Below are 22,118 nucleotides of genomic sequence, written 5' to 3' on the forward strand. Positions count from 1 at the left end.
CAGAAATATATTTCTATGATGCACTAAATTATTTTTCGTTTTAATTGTGTGTGTGTTTTATAATACTATGCTACAGTAGCATATTAGCATGGCTACTATTATCAAAGAAGCTTTCTTAATTTAGAAATAAACGACCTTATTTAAACCATTTAAAGTTTTGTACTTGGTTTATTTTGAATTTCGCGCAAAGTTACACGAGGGCTATCTGCGAGCCGTCCCTAATTTAGCAGTGTAAGACTAGAGGAAAGGCAGCTAGTAATCATCATCTACCGCAAACTGTTGGGCTACTCTTTTACCAACGAATAGTGGAATTGACCATCACATTATAACGCCCTCACGGGTGAAAGGACGAGCATGTTTGGTGTGACCGGGATTCGAACCCGCGGATTACGAGTCGAGTGCCTTAACCACCTGGACATGCCGGGCCAAGTTCTATACTCTCAGTTTCGGTTTGTGTTTCAGAGAACGCTCCTGAAAAAAACTGTAAAGCGAAACGTTGAGTGGTTAGTTAAATAAAAACAACATTTTGATGTTATAAGATCATCTATTTATAAATTCAGATAAATTATTATTTAACTTTTGTAGTGAATAATGGTGTATGAAAGACAGTATGTTGTTTTTATTTGAGAAGCATTCACTAAACACAAACTGAAACTAATGCTGTTATAAGTTCGTTTATTTCCAGTAATGAAACGATGCGTTTATTTAACTTATTTAACAATATCTTTATAGATGAAAAATTGTGACTTTAGAAAAGCAAGTGTCAGAATATAACGTTAACAGGAAAACTTATGTTAGGGCCGATGCTGATTTATAAAAGGCATTAACACGTTTGTTATGTTATTAATGCACGAATCTTGTATGTTTCAAGTTTTATGTTATGCAAGTAAAAAGATTAAAATTTAGACAGTTTTATTTATTTTTGGAAAAAACCTCAATGAGTGAAGTTCACGTCGGTTTTATTAGAACGCATGTAACAAACGGAGGTCTATTTCTTTATTATGTTTGCTTATTTATTCATTTCCAATACATTCATAATTGTAACCAGAAAAAACTGAATAATAGAAACTCATTCTAAGTACAAGTTGACTTCCATTTGCCCTACACAGTCTAGCATCGACCGTTTATTGTCTAGCGTACGTTTTAGATCGGAAGGACTGGCATGGCCAAGCGCGTAACGCGTGCGACTCGTAATCCGCGGGTTCGCGCCCGCGTCGCGCTAAACATGCTCGCCCTCCCAACCGTGGGGGCGTATAATGTGACGGTCAATCCCACTATTCGTTGGTAAAAAGAGTAGCCCAAGAGTTGGCGGTGGGTGGTGATGACTAGCTGCCTTCCCTCTAGTCTTACACTGCAAAATTAGGGACGGCTAGCACAGATAGCCCTCGAATAGCTTTGTGCGAAATTCCAAAAACAAAAAAACAAACCTTTAGATCGGAAACACGATTTTGAGGGCACGTAAGCTTCTGTATTGTTATAACGTTATTAAGGGTAGCGATACGTGTTGTTGTTTTTTTTCCCCCATAAAACCACAATTTCAGTTAGTAGGCAATATAAAAACCTGGTTGGTATTTGAGCTGGATTAATATCCAATGAATAATTAGAATTTATGTGGTTGTTATGGAGATATTTTTGTTTTCTCACTACTAAATTTGGTTCTTTCGATTTGTTTGCGTCTTCATGGTGAGACTACAATATAGAAAGACAGTTCGAAAATAAATTTAAAAAGGTTTTATTGTTTGTTTTGGAATTTCGCACAAAGCTACTCGAGGGCTATCTGTGCTAGCCGTCCCTAATTTAGCAGTGTAAGACTAGAGGGAAGGCAGCTAGTCATCACCACCCACCGCCAACTCTTGGGCTACTCTTTTACCAACGAATAGTGGGATTGACCGTAACATTATAACGCCCCCACGGCTGGGAGGGCGAGCATGTTTGCCGCGACTCGGGCGCGAACCCGCGACCCTCAGATTACGAAGCGCACGCCTTAACGCGCTAGGCCATGCCGGGCCCAAAAAAGGTTTTAAGCGAATAACTTTGAAACTAAAAGATGCATTTATTTCACCGCCAACTCTTGGGCTACTCTTTTACCAATGAATAGTGTGATTGACCGTCACATTATAACGTCCCCACGGCTGAAAGGACGAGCATGTTTGGTAGGAAGGGGATTCGAACCTGCGACTCTGTACATAAAAGATGCCATTAAGGTTTTTTAAAAAATATATATTTTGAAATCTTTCACACCTTAGTTGTTGTAATCTTCAAAAATGTTACCTGTCGCTAAGAAAATCGAATACTCGAAATCATAAAGCAATTTTTATTCAACGCTTTGTAGAAGCCTAATTGTTTAGCAAAATCTATAGAATAATAAGCTGTTTTGATTAAATATTTATTTTAATTTTTAAATGTGTGGTATCATTTTTTTGTTTTCTGTCACAACGTTAACACTTGAATTTCCCGGTTTATAAAAAGAGATAATCCAAAGAGTTTATTATTTCTTACAGGTATTACCATTTCTTTTGTCTAACTCGATGATAAGCGAAAAACTCACAAAGAGGTTTTTTTTTCATTTTTGCTTCTTTTATTCTTACAATAGGATCAAATACGGTTTGATGTGTGACGATTCTTTGTCTGTACTGTTATACTTCACAATATCTAAAGCAATTTATGCAAAGAAAAAAATAGAAGCCTAGTCTATCATTCGATTTACAACTTGCCACTGAAATACACCGGTTTTCACCCATTTTCTTGAACCCGAGTCTTATTCTTCCGATCGAGCACGTTTGGTGTAACGCGGATTCGAACCTGCGACCCTCAGATTACGAGTCGAGCGATCTTCTCGTATCCAGGATTGGTACTGAAGAGTGGGATTCTCCGAAACCGGTATAATTCAGTCACGTTTAGTTTTCAGTATTTTAAATAGCTTTTCAACCGAAGGATTTAAAAAATGAATTATTAACATCAATGATTCTTCACACATTTATGGAAGTATAGAATTATCAGGTGGGTAAAAGACACCAAACTCAAGAAATCAAATCAAACTATATAACGTTTTACTACATTTTCGAAGACTGTCGCTCCAAATAATTGAATATAAAGAACTGTTTTATGCACTTGCAAATATAATGGGGCCTGGCATGGCCAAGCGTGTTAAGGCGATCGACTAGTAATCCGAGGATCGCGGGTTTGAATCCTGGTCACACCAAATATACTCGCTCTTTCAGCCATGGGAACGTTATAATGTTACGGTCATTCCCACTATTATTTAGTAAAAAAAGTAGCCTAAGAGTTGGCGGTGGGTGATGATGATTAGCTGCCTTCCCTCTAGTCTTACACTGCTAAATTAGGGCAGATAGCCCTAGAGTAGCTATGCGCGAAATTCAAAACACAAACAAGCAAATATAATGTATCTGTATTTTAACTGTAAAAATAAATGTTTGCACAATACATATTCACAGACGATTTGTTGTCATACATTAGTATTTCATTTTAGCACAAGGTGGAAGCAGCTTAGCTAAAATCATGAGCTGTACAAAGTAGTTTTCAACAAATAGGAAATGCCTGTTTCGTTCTCTATAAACAAAAATTCAGATGTTGTGTCTTCTGTTATTCAACTCGTGCTAAAATTCTCTTTAATGCATAAGACGTAAGTATAGATACATAAATCTAACTTTATCAGGTGTTTATTACCGCTTCTAGTCTTGGATGGATTATGGATACTTCCAAACTTACATTAATTTCCCAAAGAATGCAAAATGGTTACACTTTTTAAAAAAGTAAAAATTGATTTGAGAAAAAAGGGAGTATTTATCGACAGAATAAAATAAGAGAGAAGTAACCGCCATATAATGTTATAATAATACAAACAAAAGATAAACAAGAACAAAGAAAGAATCGCTCGGCAAAAGCTACGCGTGGTTCCAATGCTGGCTGTTAAAACTCTTACAATTTTTAGGTGGAATATCTGAAAGGTGTATTGATACAGTCTGGTTTAAATCACGGCACTCAACTGTTGTTACGTCTTCCTGGTACCAATGAGATAATCGCCATATTGCTCCCTTCTTTTGGAATCAAGAATTTGTCAAATTTAGGTCACTAAAACACCTGTTAATCAGCTCTTACATTCTGTCCTCCTTGAAGGTCATTTAATTCACAATTCTTTCCCATGTTGCTTGACAACCAACGTGGAATATACTTTGTATAGGTTTAAGTAATACGGATCGCATGTTGTTTAAGAAGTCACTGGAACAGCAAGTTAAACAGTTAGGTGAGGATCTGGTCCGTTTAGCAACTAGTTATGAACGAGATTTAGTGGAGGTATCTCTGTGTGCTCTTCCTATATAGCAAAATAATATTGGTTTTATTATAACACAGAAAACTTCTGGTGCTAAACAACAGACTCAGCGACGGCTAACATAGGTCACGGCAGGTCATTAATATCCCTCATGTAACCTGTAAATATTCTAGTTTTAGAAATTTAATTTAAAGTCAAGAGATGGCGTAACCTTTGTTATTTACACTGAATAGCCCACTAACCGTTCGGATCATTGTACATTAGAAACCAGGTTTTGATACGCATGATGAGACGAATCTATGATGTTGCTTTGTGCCTTAATTTCAAATATACATTGTTGTTATGTAGTTGCCGACAACAACTATTAGTTACGTTTGTAACTATTTGCTACACTATGGTAATTTTATGTAAAATTCCAACAGCAAGATATATATATATAACACTTACCATCATTAACATATTTACGACAAAATTATTTGACCTACCAAAATGTTACTAAAATTTCATAATAGATTTTGTTTCTCATAAAAACAAAACATGAAAAGTATGGAAACCATTCGGCACTGTCTGCACTTGAAATAAGTACGAAGCCTGTTGTTTTAGCAATTAAGTCGTGAATGCGTTGTCTCTAGTGCCTCAGGTGTTGGCCCACCTGCCACTGCTCTAGCGTTTTCGGTTATCGTCAGCACGTTACATCCAATTGCTGCTCATCATGACGTCACTTCGTGTCTGAAACGATTACGTCTTGTTAATCGGCTGGTGTGTGTGTGCGTGTGTGCGAGCAAGAGAACAAAGCGATACCAGAAACCCTCCAGACCGTATGAAGGACAATACTGTTATTCGTTACAAAGTACTTTATACCATGCGTTTGATAGAATGATAAAAGAACTCCAACGAACTCTTGTTTAGCTCCACTGTGGTCAAAGCATTTTGCTAAGACTCGGTAGTTAACGTTGGTCTGTGTTCACCATGCCTCCTTTAGCGCGTGACCAAGTAACCAGTTTGCTGTCAGATCAAGATAGCGCAGGAGACTGCACGAGCCAGGTGAAATGTGTCTTGATAGGAGACGGAGCGGTAGGGAAGACAAGCCTTGTTGTTAGCTACACCATAGATAAATACCCTTCAGAATACGTACCTACAGCCTTCGATAACTATTCTGGTTAGTATTTACACAATTTTGTCATGTTTGAACTGTTTGTTTATGAAAGAATATATATTACAAAAAGAACAGATCCCCAACCCCCCCCCCACGTTAATTTGAATGAAATTACTCTAACTTCACCGTAGTATGAAGGTATTGATTTTTCTAGGGCAGTGCTCAGTTTTATAGCAGTGTTTCTAGTGTAACCGTTCTTTATCGAGCAAAAATAAAAAACGAAACACTCTCTGTGAAACATTAAAAAGTAGCTAAGTCAAAGCGCACGTTTCGTTTCCTATTATCGCATCATTCTTACTGAAAAAAAAAATCCTGCAGTTTCTCTATTATCCCTTATTGGCTTACTTACGTGGTTTTGGTGAAGGAGATAGCACGAACTGTCCAGGTGATTTTTTTTATCTGTATAGATAAATTAGGTAGACAATACAAAATACAGGAACAAAAATGTATTTGAATTTTGTAACAGATATTTTTTCCTTTTGAGTTCTCACTTTTTAAAGACATAAATTCAAATCAAAAATGGCAAAGAAAATACAAACCCCATACAACATAATGCGACATCTTGCTGAACTTTGTGTAAATGAAGTTTGTTTGTTTGTTTGTTTGTTTGTTTTGAATTTCGCGCGAAGCTACTCGAGGGCTATCTGCTAGCCGTCCCGAATTTAGCAGTGTAAGACACCACCAACTCTTGGACTACTCTTTTACCAACGAATAGTGGGATTGACCATAACATTATAGCGCCCCCACGGCTGAAAGGGCGAGCATGTGTGGCGCGACGGTGATGCGAACCCGCGTCCCTCAGATTACGAGTCGCACGCCTTAACACGCTTACGGGCCCCTGCGTAAATGAAGAGATGACAATGACATGGCTAATGACTCATGGGCTTCTTCGTAGCGAATATAGTTATGGACGCTCAAATATGAGATAATTCTGTTTGGGGGTGTACTAATAATTCTCATTGCTTCAGACCAAAAAATGAAAATTAACCTGGAGATATGAAGCGTCCCCTACCTCAACATAACCCACACTGAGTTTACGGTTGTTCCTCCCCTCCCAAATATTTCTTTCACAACTTCCTGAAATGAATCACAAAATCATATGATGCCCCTAAGAGCTGGTAGCTCAGCCTGACATTCAATGCAGCCATGTTTGTTAGGTAGTGGTTATTTTCTCTCCCTTCTCAGTTACTACGCTAAGGTTACACCACCTGACGAAGGAAAATTTCTGAAGCCTCGATATAAGACACTGTTGTTGTTATTTATTTAAAATCCAATCGCCTTCGTGATGTGTGTCTCAAACGTTTATAAAACGTATCTGGTAACATCAATTTTTAATGCCTTTAATTCATTATCTTGTTTTCTCTGACGAACTTGATACCTTTAATAAAACAAAACGTTACCTCTACTACTGTTAGATTTGGTTTTGTTTTGTCCTTTAAAAGAGTTCTTATACGAAGAATGAAGAGTAGCTACCAGCAATATCAGTATTCCATATAGCGATATCATATAATTATTGTGAGATCACCGGGATACTTACATTGTAAAACGTTCACAGAAGCAAGACTAAGATGTCTCTTGTTCATCCATAAAGGGTGCTACGTAACCCATTACTATTCCTTTATTGTCCAAATTCTATATAAACTGTGCTCTTAGCATCTGAAACAAACAGTTTCTGTAATGTTCCTCAAATGATATGGTTGGATCTTCACTTCCGTTGAAAGAATGTGAATGCATTAAGACACAACCTGATATATGTTCCATTTTAAATAACCAGCTGTCTGTTTTCCTTGTTTCGTTACCAGTAGGTTAGCAACAAGATATCAGGTAATCCCATAAGTAATGTCCGATTTTAGGTTCAGAAAAAGAGAAAGGATTTCAAACACTTTTAATGTTATTTAATGAATAATCTATGTTCCATTATTGTGAATTACTTCCTGCCAATGATTCACAAGCTTCTGAATGTCACATCTATACAATTCTTGGGGTTTGGAGGAAAAGATTGTAGAGAGGGTAGTTTTGATATCTTCATGTGTTCCAAGCTTTTTTTTCCATCAAGATAATTCTGCAAACTTCGGAGTAGATGATAATCAGATAGGACAAGGTCTGGAGAATAAGAAGGATGTGGAAGTTTTTGTCAGTCTAGCTCTTCAATCTTTGCAGATGTGATCCTTGCTGTATGGAGCTGTGCACTATCCTGGTGTAAGACAACACCTTTACGATTGATCAAAGCAGGCCTCTTTTATTTCAGTGCAACATTCAAGCACTCTAACTGTTGACAATAGAAGTCTGATGTAATCGTTACACTGAGTGGCAGCAATTTAAAGTGGATCACACCAACAATATCGCACCAAACGCTTAAAAAAACTTTCCATTTTAAAAAAAAGGAGGTCCATTTTAGGCTGTGTCTTAGCTAGTTTACCTGCACTGAGTCGTTGTCTGCGGCGCTTAACATTTTTATAAAATATCCATTTTTCACCTCCAGACACTAACCTGTTCAAAAAGATAAGTTACGTACACGAGAGTGCGACGAAGTGCAAATGTCCATCTTGCTCTTGGGTTGGCTTCTGTCAAATCATGGGAGATCCATTCTCCAAGTTTTCACACCTTTCTAAGTTGTTGCACATGACGGTGAACTGTTGAATGGGTTGAATTAAGCTTTTGTCCTTATTCTTCAGTTGTTACAGCACAATCTTCATCAAGTGTAGCCAGCAGCAAGCCATCATTTAACTCAGCAGGACGACCTGAACATGGCGCATCACTTAAGTTGTAGTCACCTGATCTGAACTTCTGAAACCAACTTCGACATTTTCTTTTATTGAGAGACTCCGCACCATAAACACCTTGAATGTTTTGTGTAGTATCTGCTGCATTATTACCTTTTTTAAAGTCTGTGTGTTTGTGTGTGTTTTCTTATAGCAAAGCCACACCAAGCTATCTGCTGAGCCCACAGAGGGGAATCGAACCCTTGATTTTAGCGTTGTAAATCCGAAGACATACCGCTGTACTAGCGGAGGACATTTATTAAAGTCATAAAACATTATATGGCTAATTATATATTTAAAAACGACTGGAATGGGTAGAAAAGACACTAATAGAGGAGCGAACAACGTTTCGACCTTCTTCGGTCATCGTCAGGTTCACAAAAAAAGAAAGGGTTACAGACCGGTAGCTGATCACATGTTTGAAGGCAGTTGTATAATTGAGTGCAGAGTGTGGAGGGCATGCTTAGATGTTTGAATATATTTATTAATATAGGTATAAAGGTGTTCCTTTGTATTGGTTTATTTTGGGCTTGAGTTGTTGCATAAGTAAGGCTTCTTTAATTTTGCGTTTGTTTATGTTTGTTCCTTTATTTAGTATTTGGGCGTTTTCTATGGTTATGTTGTGTTTATTTGACTTGCAGTGTTCGAAAACGTGTGAATGTGACTTTTTGTATTCTTTGAATCTGGTTTCCATTTTTCTACTTGTTTCTCCAATATAGAAGTCGTGGTAGTTATCACTTTGTATTTTATTAGTGCTTTCTCTATACATTCCAGTCGTTTTTAAATAAATAATTTTCTCTACAAGTGGGTTTTCTCGCCATCACGAATTATTACATGCATAATGTGCTCCTCAGACGCAACTATCTTCATAAGGGTTTATTTGATTAATGATCTGAAGAAGTGGAGTTGGGTTAGTTTCTTTTATTTGTCTGAACATTTTTATACACGTCCTACTACTAAATTTAGTCATTTAAGCCTTCTACAAAGACAGAAATAATGATGCACTTTCTGTATTACATTTTCGGACGTTACTTATGGGATGACCTGATATCTCCATAGTGACATATTTGACGTTTTTGATTGCCACTACTGATACCCTGATAACAGATATTTAACACAATTCGGTAGAAATATATTTACCAGACAGAAAGATTTTATCATGAATCGGATAGAATTTTACTCTTACTCACAATTATAAGGACTCGAATAATCACTTGACACATTACATGATCCTACTGATTTGCATATACTAATAAATAAAACATTCTACGAATGTAGGGGTCTTTAAAAAAAAAAAAAGTAGCCAAATAGTGTAGCACTTCGTTAGAATTGTTCTAGTCAAGTATTGTAATAACGTTTTCTTGTTTCAGCTGTAGTCACCGTAGATAACCTACCTGTTCGTCTCCAACTCTGTGATACTGCTGGACAAGTAAGTCAATCGTTTGTTGATCTTGAATTATTGCAGTTATCTGTCTAATAATAAATATAAATACATACAATAACCTCGTTATGGTAAATAATACAAAGCTTGTTGTGCAAACTTCAAAAGTAATTTGAACAACTTAAGTTATTTACTTGTGGCCCTCATTTCGTTTTTATAAAGTTAACAGCAAGTGAGAAATTTCTTGAAAAAATATATTTATTAACAAATGAGTACAATGGTAAGTACCACGCAATGCCAATTAATGCATTAGACACCTTAATTCTTGTCTTCTAAACGACTAATTGAAAAAACAACTTCCCCTTCAGTCAGACAAGGTAACTAAATAGTAGGTTATCTTATCGTTTATAAATACTAAAACATTCAAATATGAAATACTACTTTAACTTCAAGTCAACTATAGTGTAGAATTGGCTCTGTTGCCAGATTGGATTTTAGTTTGGTTTGAATTTCGCGTAAAGCTACACGATGTATCGACCATCTCTAATTCAGAAGTGAAAGACTACGGGGAAAGCAGTTAGTCATCACCACCCACGCCAACTCTTGGGCTACTCTTTTGCCAAAAAATAATGTAATTGACCAGTCACATTATAACGTCCCCACGCCTGAAAGGGTAAATATGTTTGGTAAGGCGGGTATTCGAACCCGTGACCCTCAGATTACGTTCACGCTGGATGACTGTCACTTATATTCACTGGCGTTTTTTCTCCTTCTCGTAGTGAAAATACTTAACAAAACTCACCATACGTTTACGAAACAGTATTTATTTCCTGTTTTTAAAAAATCATATAAACTGATTTAATGTCATTTTTTAGGTTGTGATATTTTAATTTTTTTGAGACACTGTTCCGAAAAAAAAAAATCGAAACACTTAATATCGTTTCAAGCTTTGTCAACCAAAATATCCTGATGTTCTTTTCAGTGTTCTTGGTAAAGGTCGCTTTGCATTTTATTTTCCATAAATAATTTTGTCGTTTTTGTGTTATTTTGATACCACAAATGTAACAATATTATTCGACAAAAAATCATTTGATTTCGCCCAAGTGGTTTGTTGTTTCCTACAGTACCCTTTAAGCCTAACAAACTCATATGATGTATTGTCATGAAATAAAATTATTGTACTGTACGTGCAGGTATACTTTAATATAAAAATAGTTTATGAATAAAATAACACCAAAACAAACCATAAAACATTCCCAGGCCTTTTGGTATGTTTCAAATTTCTAACAGTTATAAACTTTGTAATATAATCCTTTGTTCATATCTATCACATACTTAATGCATCGACAAAACACAAAGTGGTGCTGAAAATACTATAGTTACTATGTTAATATAGATAGGTTACAATCTGTTACTCATTCATTTTTAGCTGTTTTGAAAGCAGAGCTTCATTAGTGATACTTCATACCACAAGCTGTCACGTCATAAAATATGGAAGCGAGGACTACAGTAATCAAACCACTAACTGAGAGAAAACCACGTTACAAGATACGAATTATTTCAAGAGATGACGTTCTTATTAAATGAAAATCTATTGTTGCTTTCAGTCCTCGAAGCTATAGCTTTTTATTTTCGTTTCTTTTGCGAACTTCACTTTAATAGGTAATATATAATTCTAAACTGTCATTAAAAATTATCTGAGTAAAATATTTTAAACTGCCCTATGTATTAAAGAGGCTAGGTGTGTATCACGTGTTTAAAATAGGTTTAACCCACTTAGATTTAACCCCACAGTCATTGAAACGGCCCTTACGGCCATCCAATTTGTTCAAAGCTTTCTCTATCTAACCTCATTCGTAAGTAGTCTAGGCAGGTCACTTAGCTGTTTTAATTATTTTAAATATGTAGTACTATCCTTTTATAAACTTCATGCATTTAAGTACAAAATTCCACAACCAAATAAAAAATGTTTTGTACACAAAACACAAGTTTTTCCTCTTTTAGTTATTATTTCTTCTTATATTTTAATATTTGGCATGTAGGAGTGAACACAACGCCAAAAAAATACTCGACAATTGTAATAGGGTTAGTCTATCAACTCAAAATTAGGAATGGGTAATCGTAGATAGCCGTTCTGCAACTTTGCCTGAAATTCTGAAACACACAAATAAAAGAATTAACATTTTCCATACTTAAGTTAAAGTAGTTTTGAATTACTCTATTTTTTAAGTAAACATATAGCCTTTCAGAAAATTATAACAAACATAATACTGCTTTATCTGAGATACAACACTCCACGTTTTGCCATTCTTTGAATATCGTTCCAGTTCGGATACATGAAAAAAATAACCTACTGAGGTAATCATTTCTTATCACGAAAACGAGATTGCAGTAAGTTATATAATCGTTTATAAATACTAAAACATTCAAATATGAAATGTACTTTAACTTCAAGTCAACTATAGTTTAGAAGTAACTCTGTTGCCATTTTAGTGACTATACAGTATTTTATTGCATCATTAAAAAGGAAGACATACCTTGTTATTGCAATTAAATTCCGTCTAATAACGCGTTTAGGCTTAACAATATAACATTTTTGCTGTTAAGTTAGGTCAGTCAACTTATAATCGACTATGCAAAGCTCTATGGAGTAATTATGTTTATTAGGCTTTGATGTATTGATTTTAATTTACAGATAATTATTTAACTGTATAGCCTAAAACTAAACAAGCCTAGTAGGTTTTCATACATGACGAAATACATTAAAGGTATTCTAAAACCAATACATATATGACCCCCCTAATGACACACTGGTATGTCTACGATCTTGTGTAACACAGATATCCATTTTTATAGTTTTGTGCTTAATGACATTCAACAATTAAATTATGATTCAAAAATAATAACATGTAACGTTTTTTTACTATCGTAAGAAAAATAAAGTTTTAAAATTAAGACAGTTTACACTACTACTGTTATTTCAAAAGCGTGATTGACCAGCAGCTCACGAAAATGTAGAAATACGTGTGATATCAAAAGATGTCTGTATTTTATGCTTGAAGGTTTGTTTGTTTTGAATTTCGCACAAAGCTACTCGAGGGCAATCTGCACTAGCCGTCCCTAATTTAGAAGTGTAAGACTAGAGAGAAGGCAGCTAGTCATCACCAACTCTTGGGCTACTCTTTTACCAACGAATAGTGAGATTGACCGTCACATTATAACGCCCCCACGGCTGAAAGGGCGAGCATGTTTGGCGCTATGGCGATGCGAACCCGCGACCCTCAGATTACGAGTCGCACGCCTTAACACGCTTGGCCATGCCGGGACAATTTTTTTTTTAATCTAAAAAACGCAAGTTATATTTTTAAAATATCGCAAAATTAGTAATAACTTCTTCGACCTACCTAGAATATTTTATTCACGTTATACGATGCTATATCAGCTCTACTGACAACCAAACCCTTGACAGTTAAATTTTAGAATCAACTAAACAATACAAAAGCTTTTATTCTGGCAGTGTTAGGGTTAGTAACAAAGAGATTATAATTTGGTCAAACGTGCATTGTAATATTTATAGAAATATATTTTACAAGCAGTTTCTGTACTTCTACTTGTTTTTATCCCACAAATAACTTCCTGGCAAAATGCATCTTGTCAGCATTGCCCTTTAAACAGAGAATCTTACCACTGCTGTGCTTGCACATTTCTGGACTTCTTTTCTCTTTTCATGTGTGGTGCTTTTGAAGACAGTCGTATTGCTACTGTTTTGTTATATCATTGTTTTCTTGTTTTGAAGTCACGTTTTGCAATAGTTTGTTTTGAATTTTGAGCAAAGCTACGCATACATCTATCACAATTTTTAGGCCTATTGACTTCTAACGCTTTGCTAGCCTTCAGCGTTTAAACCCCAACTCTTAAAGCGTTATGGTGTCTACGTAAATAGCGTTTCAGAGAATCTTTTTTCACTCGTCATCCAATCGAACTGACGAGTCCTGGAATTTTACGAAAGGTTTCTTGGGCAGTGAATTAAAGGGAATGTGGAAGATAAAACATATGCAGTTAAAATTATTTTTATATCATATTTTAGGCCTGCTGGTTTCTAACGTTTCACCAGTTGTGGTGTTTAAACTGTAAATTTGTAAATACTTTTGAGTCATTTTCCAGTTTTGTTTCGTTATTAGTTTTTAAAAATTACACTCGGGTAACCAGATTAGTAATTAAGTAACTCCTGGGCCCAGCATGGCCAAGCGTGTTAAGGCGTGCGACTCGTAATCTGAGGGTCGGGGTTCTCATCCCCATCACGCCAAACATGCTCGCCCTTTCAGCTGTTGGGACATTATAATGTGACGGTCAATCTCACTATTCGTTGGTAAAAGAGTAGCCCAAGAGTTGGCGGTGGGTGGTTATGACTAGCTGCCTTCCCTCTAGTCTTACACTGCTAAATACGGACGGCTAGCGCAGGTAGCCTTCGAGTAGCTTTGTGCGAAATTCCAAAACAAACAAAAACAAACTAGTCTTACACTGCAAAATTAAGGACGGCTAGCGCAGATAGCCCTCGAGTAGCTTTGTGCGAAATTCAAAAAAAAAAAAGTAACTCTTGAACCGCTAGTCGCACCGACTTTTAAATGACACCAAACAAAATGATTCGGTCCTGAGGTTTGCCCAAAGGTAAAATGTTTTACCCTACCCCTTGGGGAACCAGGAGATTCCCCGAAAACCTTTCTCCTAAACTGCTTTAACTGACCAATTTATAAATGGTGTTAAAAGAATCCTCTCAGCTCCGAGATTTGCGAAAGGTGAAACTTTTCACCCAACCCCTTATGATACCAAGGTTTTTCGCGAAAAACTTTCACGTGGATTCCCCGAAAGCGGATCCTATATTTGGCATTGATTTACATTAGAGAGTGCAAATACTTAGGCCTATCAATTACTGTTCATAGCTTGGTTTAAATAAATTAGCCATTATAATTTACATTATTGTGGCAATGATCATTAACTTTAAAAACATGCAAAATAGTTGTTCGAGCATTAGCCCTATAAATGTGGACCTTAGGCTCACGGGATCGTCAATGTTGTAACTTACTGAGTTTTTCTATTAAATTAGTTAAAAATAATAAAAAACCTATAAAACATTTTATTAACTAATAAATAACCCCCAAGTGGCTCAGCGGTATGTCTGCGGACTTACAACGCTAAAAACCGGGTCTCGATACCCGTGGTGGGCAGAGCATAGATAGCCCATTGAGTAGCTTTGTGCTTAATTCAAAACAACAACAAGAACTAATAATTAAGAACAGAAAACATAAAGAAAAGTTTACACCATTGTATTCCTCATGGTGGTGGACTTTCAAAAAATCAAACTTTGATACGCGGTGTATAGAGATTTCCTAGACACAACATTAAGAGTTATGAGTATCGGAAAACTAAATAAACTTTTAATTAAGTGAAACATTTGGAAATAAAACACCTTAAAGTCATTATTTTGATTTATTTGGTGATGTTTAATTCAGCCAATCTGCTAATAGAAATCTTACCGGTACACTAAAATGTTTGTTATATTATTTGTGGCAACTGCAACCAAACTAATTGAGGGGAAACCAGCTATAGCTCTCTGAACGTACTTACGTAGAGTTTCACAGAAGATCAAGACAGAACAATAGCTGGTGCCTCAGAGAAGAGTATTTTAAAGTAATTACTATGTTACATCCCCCTCTTGAAAAACTAAATGAATAATCAGAATCTAAAAACAAATTTTAGGAGTTTTTACGTCTGTAAAGAATGAAACGTGTGCGAAACGTACAATTATTGTTTTTTTCTGAATTTTGTAATTATGTGGTTTCAATGACAGCCCTAAATATCTGTCCCCACTATTTTTTTACTTAAGAAGTAGAACACCTACACTAGACATAAACATATCGCTTAGAATTAAGTATCAGTTTGTGTTAATTTCGCATAAAACTGTTGTTTGTTGTGTTGAATTAAGCACAAAGCTACACAATGGGCTACCTGTGCTCTGCCCACCACGGATATCGAAACCCGGTTATTAGCATTGTAAGTCCACAGACATACCGCTGAGCCACTGTGGGTCATCGCGTAAATCTACACGAGGGCTATCTGCGCTAGCCGTTCCTAATTTTGCACTGTAAGACTAGAGGAAAGGCAGCTAGTCATCACCACCCACCACCAACTCTTGGGTTACTCTTTAACAACAAATAGCGAGATTGACCGTAATATTATTTCACGGCAGAAAGGGCGAGCCTGTTTAGTATGACAGGGATTCGAATCGGTAGCCCTCGGATTACGAGTCGAGTGCCTTAACCACCTGACCATGCCGGGTGATCGATTGGTGTATTTAAAAGTTTTTACATAAAAAATACGCGACTGATAATTATTTCTTGTGAAAAGAGTGATATTCTGCTCTGGAACTGTTGTGAGTGTACACGACCAAATGATGGGAACTTATTATACTAAACTATTTTCAAGTATATGCAACCAGATTAAGAGTAATAGTAAAATAGCACTAAATGATATAGATAGGTCATTTATGGGCACGACCCTGAAGAGGGAAGTATAAATCAATGTTTTACACTAGTGTTCATCGATTTCGTGAATAATTGTACAGCATTTGGAAGTTCGTAAACAACATTAAAGGACAAATGAAGAAGTGCGATTACACTTGACCCTTCCAGGTCACGCGCAATGACCAAATACTCATATAGTAATGATGAACACTAGATGCAATTTTATGTTTGTTTTACTCTAAAATTTCAGCAAAGTTTAATGACATCAATCAGCCAGAATCATAGACTACAGTTATAAGGAAATAAATGTGTGGGGCACAATTAATTTTTATGTCCATATTTTTCAGTTACGTCACTGCAAACGATTCAGATTTTTGTAAATCTTAAAATACATTTTGTTCTTTTTTAATTTTATTTTTTTAATTTATAATATGATTTCTTTTCGCGTTCTTTATATTATTTTATGTTTCACTTTTTTAATTATTATTTCATTTTTTACTAAATTTCTCGTCTTTGTTTACTTTTGTTTTATTCTTCTTACGTACTGTTTTAACCTTATCAAGCGCACGTGACATCCTTTTGTCGTGTATTGTCTGTGTTTCGTTCATGGGATATTGCAGTAAAATTTAAAAGATTGTTTGTTTTTAATTTCGCGCAAAGCTACTCGAAGGCCCTCGAATGTTGGGTCCCCCGCTGGTACAGCGATAAGTCTAGGGATTTACAACGCTAAAAAAAAGGGTTCGATTCCCCTCGGTGGACTCAGCAGATAACCCGATGTAGCTCTGCTATAAAAACACACACACACACTCGAATGTTGGTCTCGTTAACTTTGTTTGTAACGCAGATAGCCCTCGAGTAGCTTTGCGTGAAATTCAAAACAAACCAACTTTGTATTCTTAGTTTAATTAATGAAAAACGTGTAAGCTGTAGTTCCATAAACAAGTGCTAGAAATACTCAGATTATTTTAATTACACTTGTCTGTACAAAAAACAAAAAATTACTGAAAAATAAACAAGATGCTGCCAGAAGCCAGTAACCAACAAGCAATGAAATTATAGAAGTTCAAATAAATTATATTTTGTATAGACAAGCAGACTATTTACTAATACCTAATTTCATACGTTGCCCAACTTGAAATTAAATCTAAAAATTCATAAAAATATACTATATATTTTTAAACAATTTGTTTGTTTATTTTGAATTTCGCGTAAAGCTACTCGAGGGCTGTATACGCTAGCAGTCCCACCACCCACCGCCAACTCTTGGGCTACTCTTTTACCAACGATTACTAATTTGCCAACAAATAGTGAGATTGACCGTCACATTATAACGCACCCACGGCTGAAAAGGCGAGCATGTTTGTTGCGACGGGGATTCGAACCCGCTACCCTCAGATTAGGAGTCAAGCACTCTAACGTTACACCTGGCTATGCCGAGCCGAAATTAAAAGGAAAAAGTTGAAGAAAAAAAGCTAAAATGTTTAAAGTTATTTATTTTCAAAAAATTTATTTATTATTTATTTAATCATCTATTTTTACATTAACTAAACTTTTAAGCCCATTGTTTATAAGTGAAGAATCTCAATTTTTTTCGAGACATTCTTTTACTGCAATATAAAGTATTTGAGTTAGAGCATGTTTCTTAATACAATATGCATTATTTCCTTAGGTTGTGGCCCGCCATGGCCAAGCGTGTTAAGGCGTGCGACTCGTAATCTGAGGGTCGCGGATTCGCATCCCCATCGCGCCAAGCATGTTAAGGTGTGCGACTCGTAATCTGAGGGTCGCGGGTTCGCATCCCCATCGCGCCAAACATGCTGCCCTTTCAGCCGTGGAGCGTTATAATTTGACGGTCAATCACACTATTCGTTGGTAAAAGAGTATCCCAAGAGTTAGCGGTGGGTGGTGATGAATAGCTGCCTTCCCTGTAGTCTTACACTGCTTAATTAGGGACGGCTAGCACAAATAGCCCACGAGTAGCTTTGCGCGAAATTCCAAAACAAACAAACAAACAAATCCTTAGGTTGACAAACGGGTTCCTTGAAATTAATTTATTTTGCTCTAAGTTTTAGAAGGATTATTTGAGAACATGACTGGGACTCAATTGCATAACTTTATATATATATATTGGGTCCCATTGTCACAATTATCACTTTACCATTCTACGCCTACCAATCTTGTGACACCTACCAAGAACGTAACCAGTTCTAAAGGAAGCTCATCTGGAAAACAAGGCGTTTTTATACGTAAATAACTTAAGCAGTTCACTGTTCTATTAAGCGAAATAATACAGAAAAAGACTTCTTAGTGTCATTTGAATGTACAATAACTTCATTTACATTTTAGAGACTGATATTTATTATAGCAATGGCGCGCGCACATCAGTCTTGTTTCATTCTGTTGTCGCTACATAAAGAAAGAGGTTCCGTCTCAAAGCAACTTGGCAAGTTTTTGGGCGTCCTTTAAATGACCTCATTTTCTATGTTTATTTTGTTAATAATTTATTTTATTGTAGTTTAAGTGTTTACGTTTTTTTTATATACGAATGAATTTCTTTACATTATATAATTCTGGTAGATGGATGGACAGATAATGAAATAATTTTAAACAATTACTAACTATTGGAACTAAAGAAAAAACACAAAGCATCGCACATATTATAAGACAGACAATGTGTTTGTGTTTTGGTATAGCAAAGCCACAAAGGGCTATCTGCTCAGCCCACCGAGGAGAATCGAACGCCTGATTTTAGGGTTGTAAATCCGGAGACATACCGCTGTACTAGCGAGGGTCAAGACAGACAACTGAAAGTACGCTACAAACTTCGGACTGCCAATGGTCAAATGTGTTTTAATAGAAGAATCCGTAAGAGTATAAGACTTCTTCACGCCATGCGATTCACTTTCTGTTACATTTAATATATATATGTGATCTTCATACATGGAATGAAATTAAAATTTATAAGTTTTGAAAAAGATGCAGTTGTTCTTAACAATTTTATATCCAAAACTGTCATTCACCACTTGTATAAATTTGTGAAGTATAAAAACGGAAAATGATAACAATGGAAAACATTAAAACTAATAAAAGTTACTACGTTCTGACCATCAGGGGGCGTTGAAAGCTTTTGTTTTTTTGTTTTTTTTAATTTCGCGCAAAGCTACACGAGGGCTATTTGTGCTAGCCATCCCTAAATTAGCAGAGTAAGACTGCTAGGGGAAGGCAGCTAGTCATCCCCACCCACCGCCAACTCTTGGGCTATTCTTTTGCCAACGAATAGTGGAATTGACCCTAACTTTATAATGTCCTCACGGCTGAAAGAGCGAGCACGTTTGGTACAACGGGGATTCGAACCCGCGTCCTTCAGATTAGGAGTCGAGTGCCTTAACCACCTGGCCATGCCGGGCACCGAGTTTAAAGCACAGCAAACGTTCGAAGGGTTTTTATTTTTAAAGGGTAACCAACTAGTTATGTAGTTTTGTGTATTAATTTTTCTTTTTAATCAACGTACATCTGTTGTATCTGCAGGAAGAAAGGGATGATGTAATTTTGATGTTTATATTACGTATTTCAGTAACAAAATTCATTCGTTACCTTTACTAAAATTAGTTGGTTTGCAGATAGTAAAATGTAGCTGCAGTCTTGGGAATTCTAATATTTTAATTATAACTTATTTTCACAAGACTCTTGGATAAACGTAGAAGAAGAAAAAAAAGTCATCGGTGTGAAGGATATTTCACTGCATCCTTTTTAGATTTACTAAAAATAAATTAATTACTAGGATCTTTTATTATTAATACTTAGGTGGTGAGGTTACCGTGGTTTTATTATATATTTTCAATATTAAATAAAAATGTTATACTTGTGAAAGCTTTAAATACTTATTTGATTCTATGTATCATTCTGTAGGATGACTTTAATTCTCTTCGACCGCTGTGCTACCCTCACACCCAGGTGTTTCTGCTGTGCTTCAGTGTAATAAGACCTGCGTCATTTTTTAACCTCAGAGATCGTTGGCTTCCAGAAATTCGTCATTATTCTCCCCAAGCTACGATGATCTTGGTGGGTACCCAGTGCGATCTACGTTTCAATGTAAAGGCCCTACTGGAACTTGCCCAGTTCGGAGAACAACCAGTACCAGTGCACGAAGCCCGGAAACTTGCGCAACATATTGGTGCACTTGCTTACTTGGAGTGTTCTGCACTGACTAAAGAAAATGTCAAAGAAGTCTTCGATACAGCCATTCTAGCGGGTCTGAGAAATCACAGACAAGATACAGCAGACTGTGTCGGAGCCAAAAGCAAAAAGAACTGGCAAAGAGCGGGAAAAAAATCTCCTCCAAAAATTGCTCTCGTTTCAAGTTTGAGCTGCAGGAAAAGTAACAAAAAATGGTGGAACAAACTGTGTTGTTTTGCCCCTTCCGAGTGAAAGTTTTTAATTGATTTTGTTCTTTAGGAGTAAGTCGTTTATTGCAATATAACAAATTATAGTGTACGGTGGACTCAGAACTGGAGTTTTGTACCATGGGGCCATCTCTACGGAAGAATGAAATTATACGGGAAATAACTGTTCCTAATAACGGAGGTTATGTACTGTAAATACTTACGTTCAAACATGATATTAAGACATATTTCTATTTTTCTTTAATTACAGCAAAGAACGCTAAACTCGCCTGTATAATTACTAAATTATGAGTGCTACTTCGGTTTGTGTTGTGTAATACACAACTGTACGATCCGGCATTTTGTATACCACAGATATTATATTAGTTCAAGGCACTTGGTGTTAGTATGAATGTTTATGGAACAGAAATTGTTTCATAGTTCTTATGTAACTTCATCTCGTAAACATATATTAAGGTTGCGTTTTATTTTTTGTAGAGGTGCAGAAGTTGTTGCTTTGAATTAAGCACAAAACCACACAATGGGCTATCTGTGCTCTGCCCACCACCGGTATTGAAACTCGGTTTTTAGCTTTGTAAGTCCGCAGACGTACCGCTGAGCCACTGGCGGACAGAAGTGCAGAAATTATTGTATGTATTGCAACACTCAATGTACTGGTATTTATTGTTTCTTTCATTTCTGATGATCTGATATTACAATATTAAAGACAATCAACCAAGAAAAAAAACATATCAATTCTCTTACTATTGTATCTAACATGTTTTAGTGTTAGAAGTGTCTGTGAATGGGAATTATTGTTTGTTTCGTTTTCATTTATTTTTTTAAAATGAGAGCTTTTTAAGTGTAAACAAAATCGTTACCTGACAGTCAATAAGTTTCTCATTGAAATTCAGTAGAACTTTTGTTTTGCAGTGTATCTCGTGTAATTAGTTTATTATATTTGTATAAATAATCTAAACAAACCTAAATATAAAAAAAACTTTCGTGTAATGCTGCATGTTGGTTTAATTGTTTTGTGTTTTTTTCTTTCCATAACCTGCAGAAAGGTAAATGTTATAATCCTGTGGATGTGTGTTTGTGCGTGGTGTTGAAATAAAGTGTTTTTGTTCAAAGTAAAAATTTGCGTTTTTAGAATTTGATTTACTCTGCGGATGGTTCTGTTGTTATTATTATTTTGAATTAAGCATAAAACTACACAATGGGCTATCTGTGCTCTGCCTCCCACGGGTATCGAAATCCGGATTTTAGCGTTATAAGTCCGCAGACATACCGTTGAGCAACTGACGGGCAGATACTTCTGGCATGGCTTGATAGTTAGGATATTCAAATCACAGTATGAGGGTCGCGGGTTCGAACACCCTCACTAAACATTTTCGCACTTTCAGCCATGAAGATTAAATACTGTGACGGTAAATCCCACTGTTTGTTGATAGAATAGTATACCAAGAGTTGGCGGTTGATGGTGTTGTCTTACTATCTTCCCTTCTAGTTCGTTACTTCAAAATTAAGGATGACTAACGCAGAAAACTAGTAGTTATGCGCGAAATTCCATAAATAGCACTCTGTGTACAACCACTTCGAACTTCCTGTTATTATGGCCTGGA

General features: G+C 36.1%; 1 protein-coding gene across 1 annotated transcript; it reads left to right on the forward strand.

Annotated features, from left to right (window-relative positions):
* Positions 1-5,036: 5,036 nt before the first annotated feature.
* LOC143228997 (cell division control protein 42 homolog) lies at positions 5,037-21,638 on the forward strand. The gene is made up of 3 exons (XM_076460599.1): positions 5,037-5,450; positions 9,580-9,638; positions 20,021-21,638. Exons 1-3 carry the CDS (start codon positions 5,261-5,263, stop codon positions 20,537-20,539), a joined length of 768 nt encoding a protein of 255 aa, XP_076316714.1. The 5' UTR covers positions 5,037-5,260; the 3' UTR covers positions 20,540-21,638.
* Positions 21,639-22,118: the final 480 nt, after the last annotated feature.

Source organism: Tachypleus tridentatus, chromosome 1, assembly GCF_004210375.1.
Source record: "Tachypleus tridentatus isolate NWPU-2018 chromosome 1, ASM421037v1, whole genome shotgun sequence".
In the NCBI taxonomy this organism is placed as follows: Eukaryota; Metazoa; Arthropoda; class Merostomata; order Xiphosura; family Limulidae; genus Tachypleus; species Tachypleus tridentatus.

Bases quoted from the DNA above. Each gene is read 5' to 3' on its own strand.
- LOC143228997 (XM_076460599.1), top strand. From the start codon at position 5,261: ATGCCTCCTTTAGCGCGTGACCAAGTAACCAGTTTGCTGTCAGATCAA. The intron at 5,451-9,579 runs GTTAGTATTTAC...TTCTTGTTTCAG, and splicing joins AGCCTTCGATAACTATTCTG to CTGTAGTCACCGTAGATAAC. The intron at 9,639-20,020 runs GTAAGTCAATCG...ATCATTCTGTAG, and splicing joins TCTGTGATACTGCTGGACAA to GATGACTTTAATTCTCTTCG.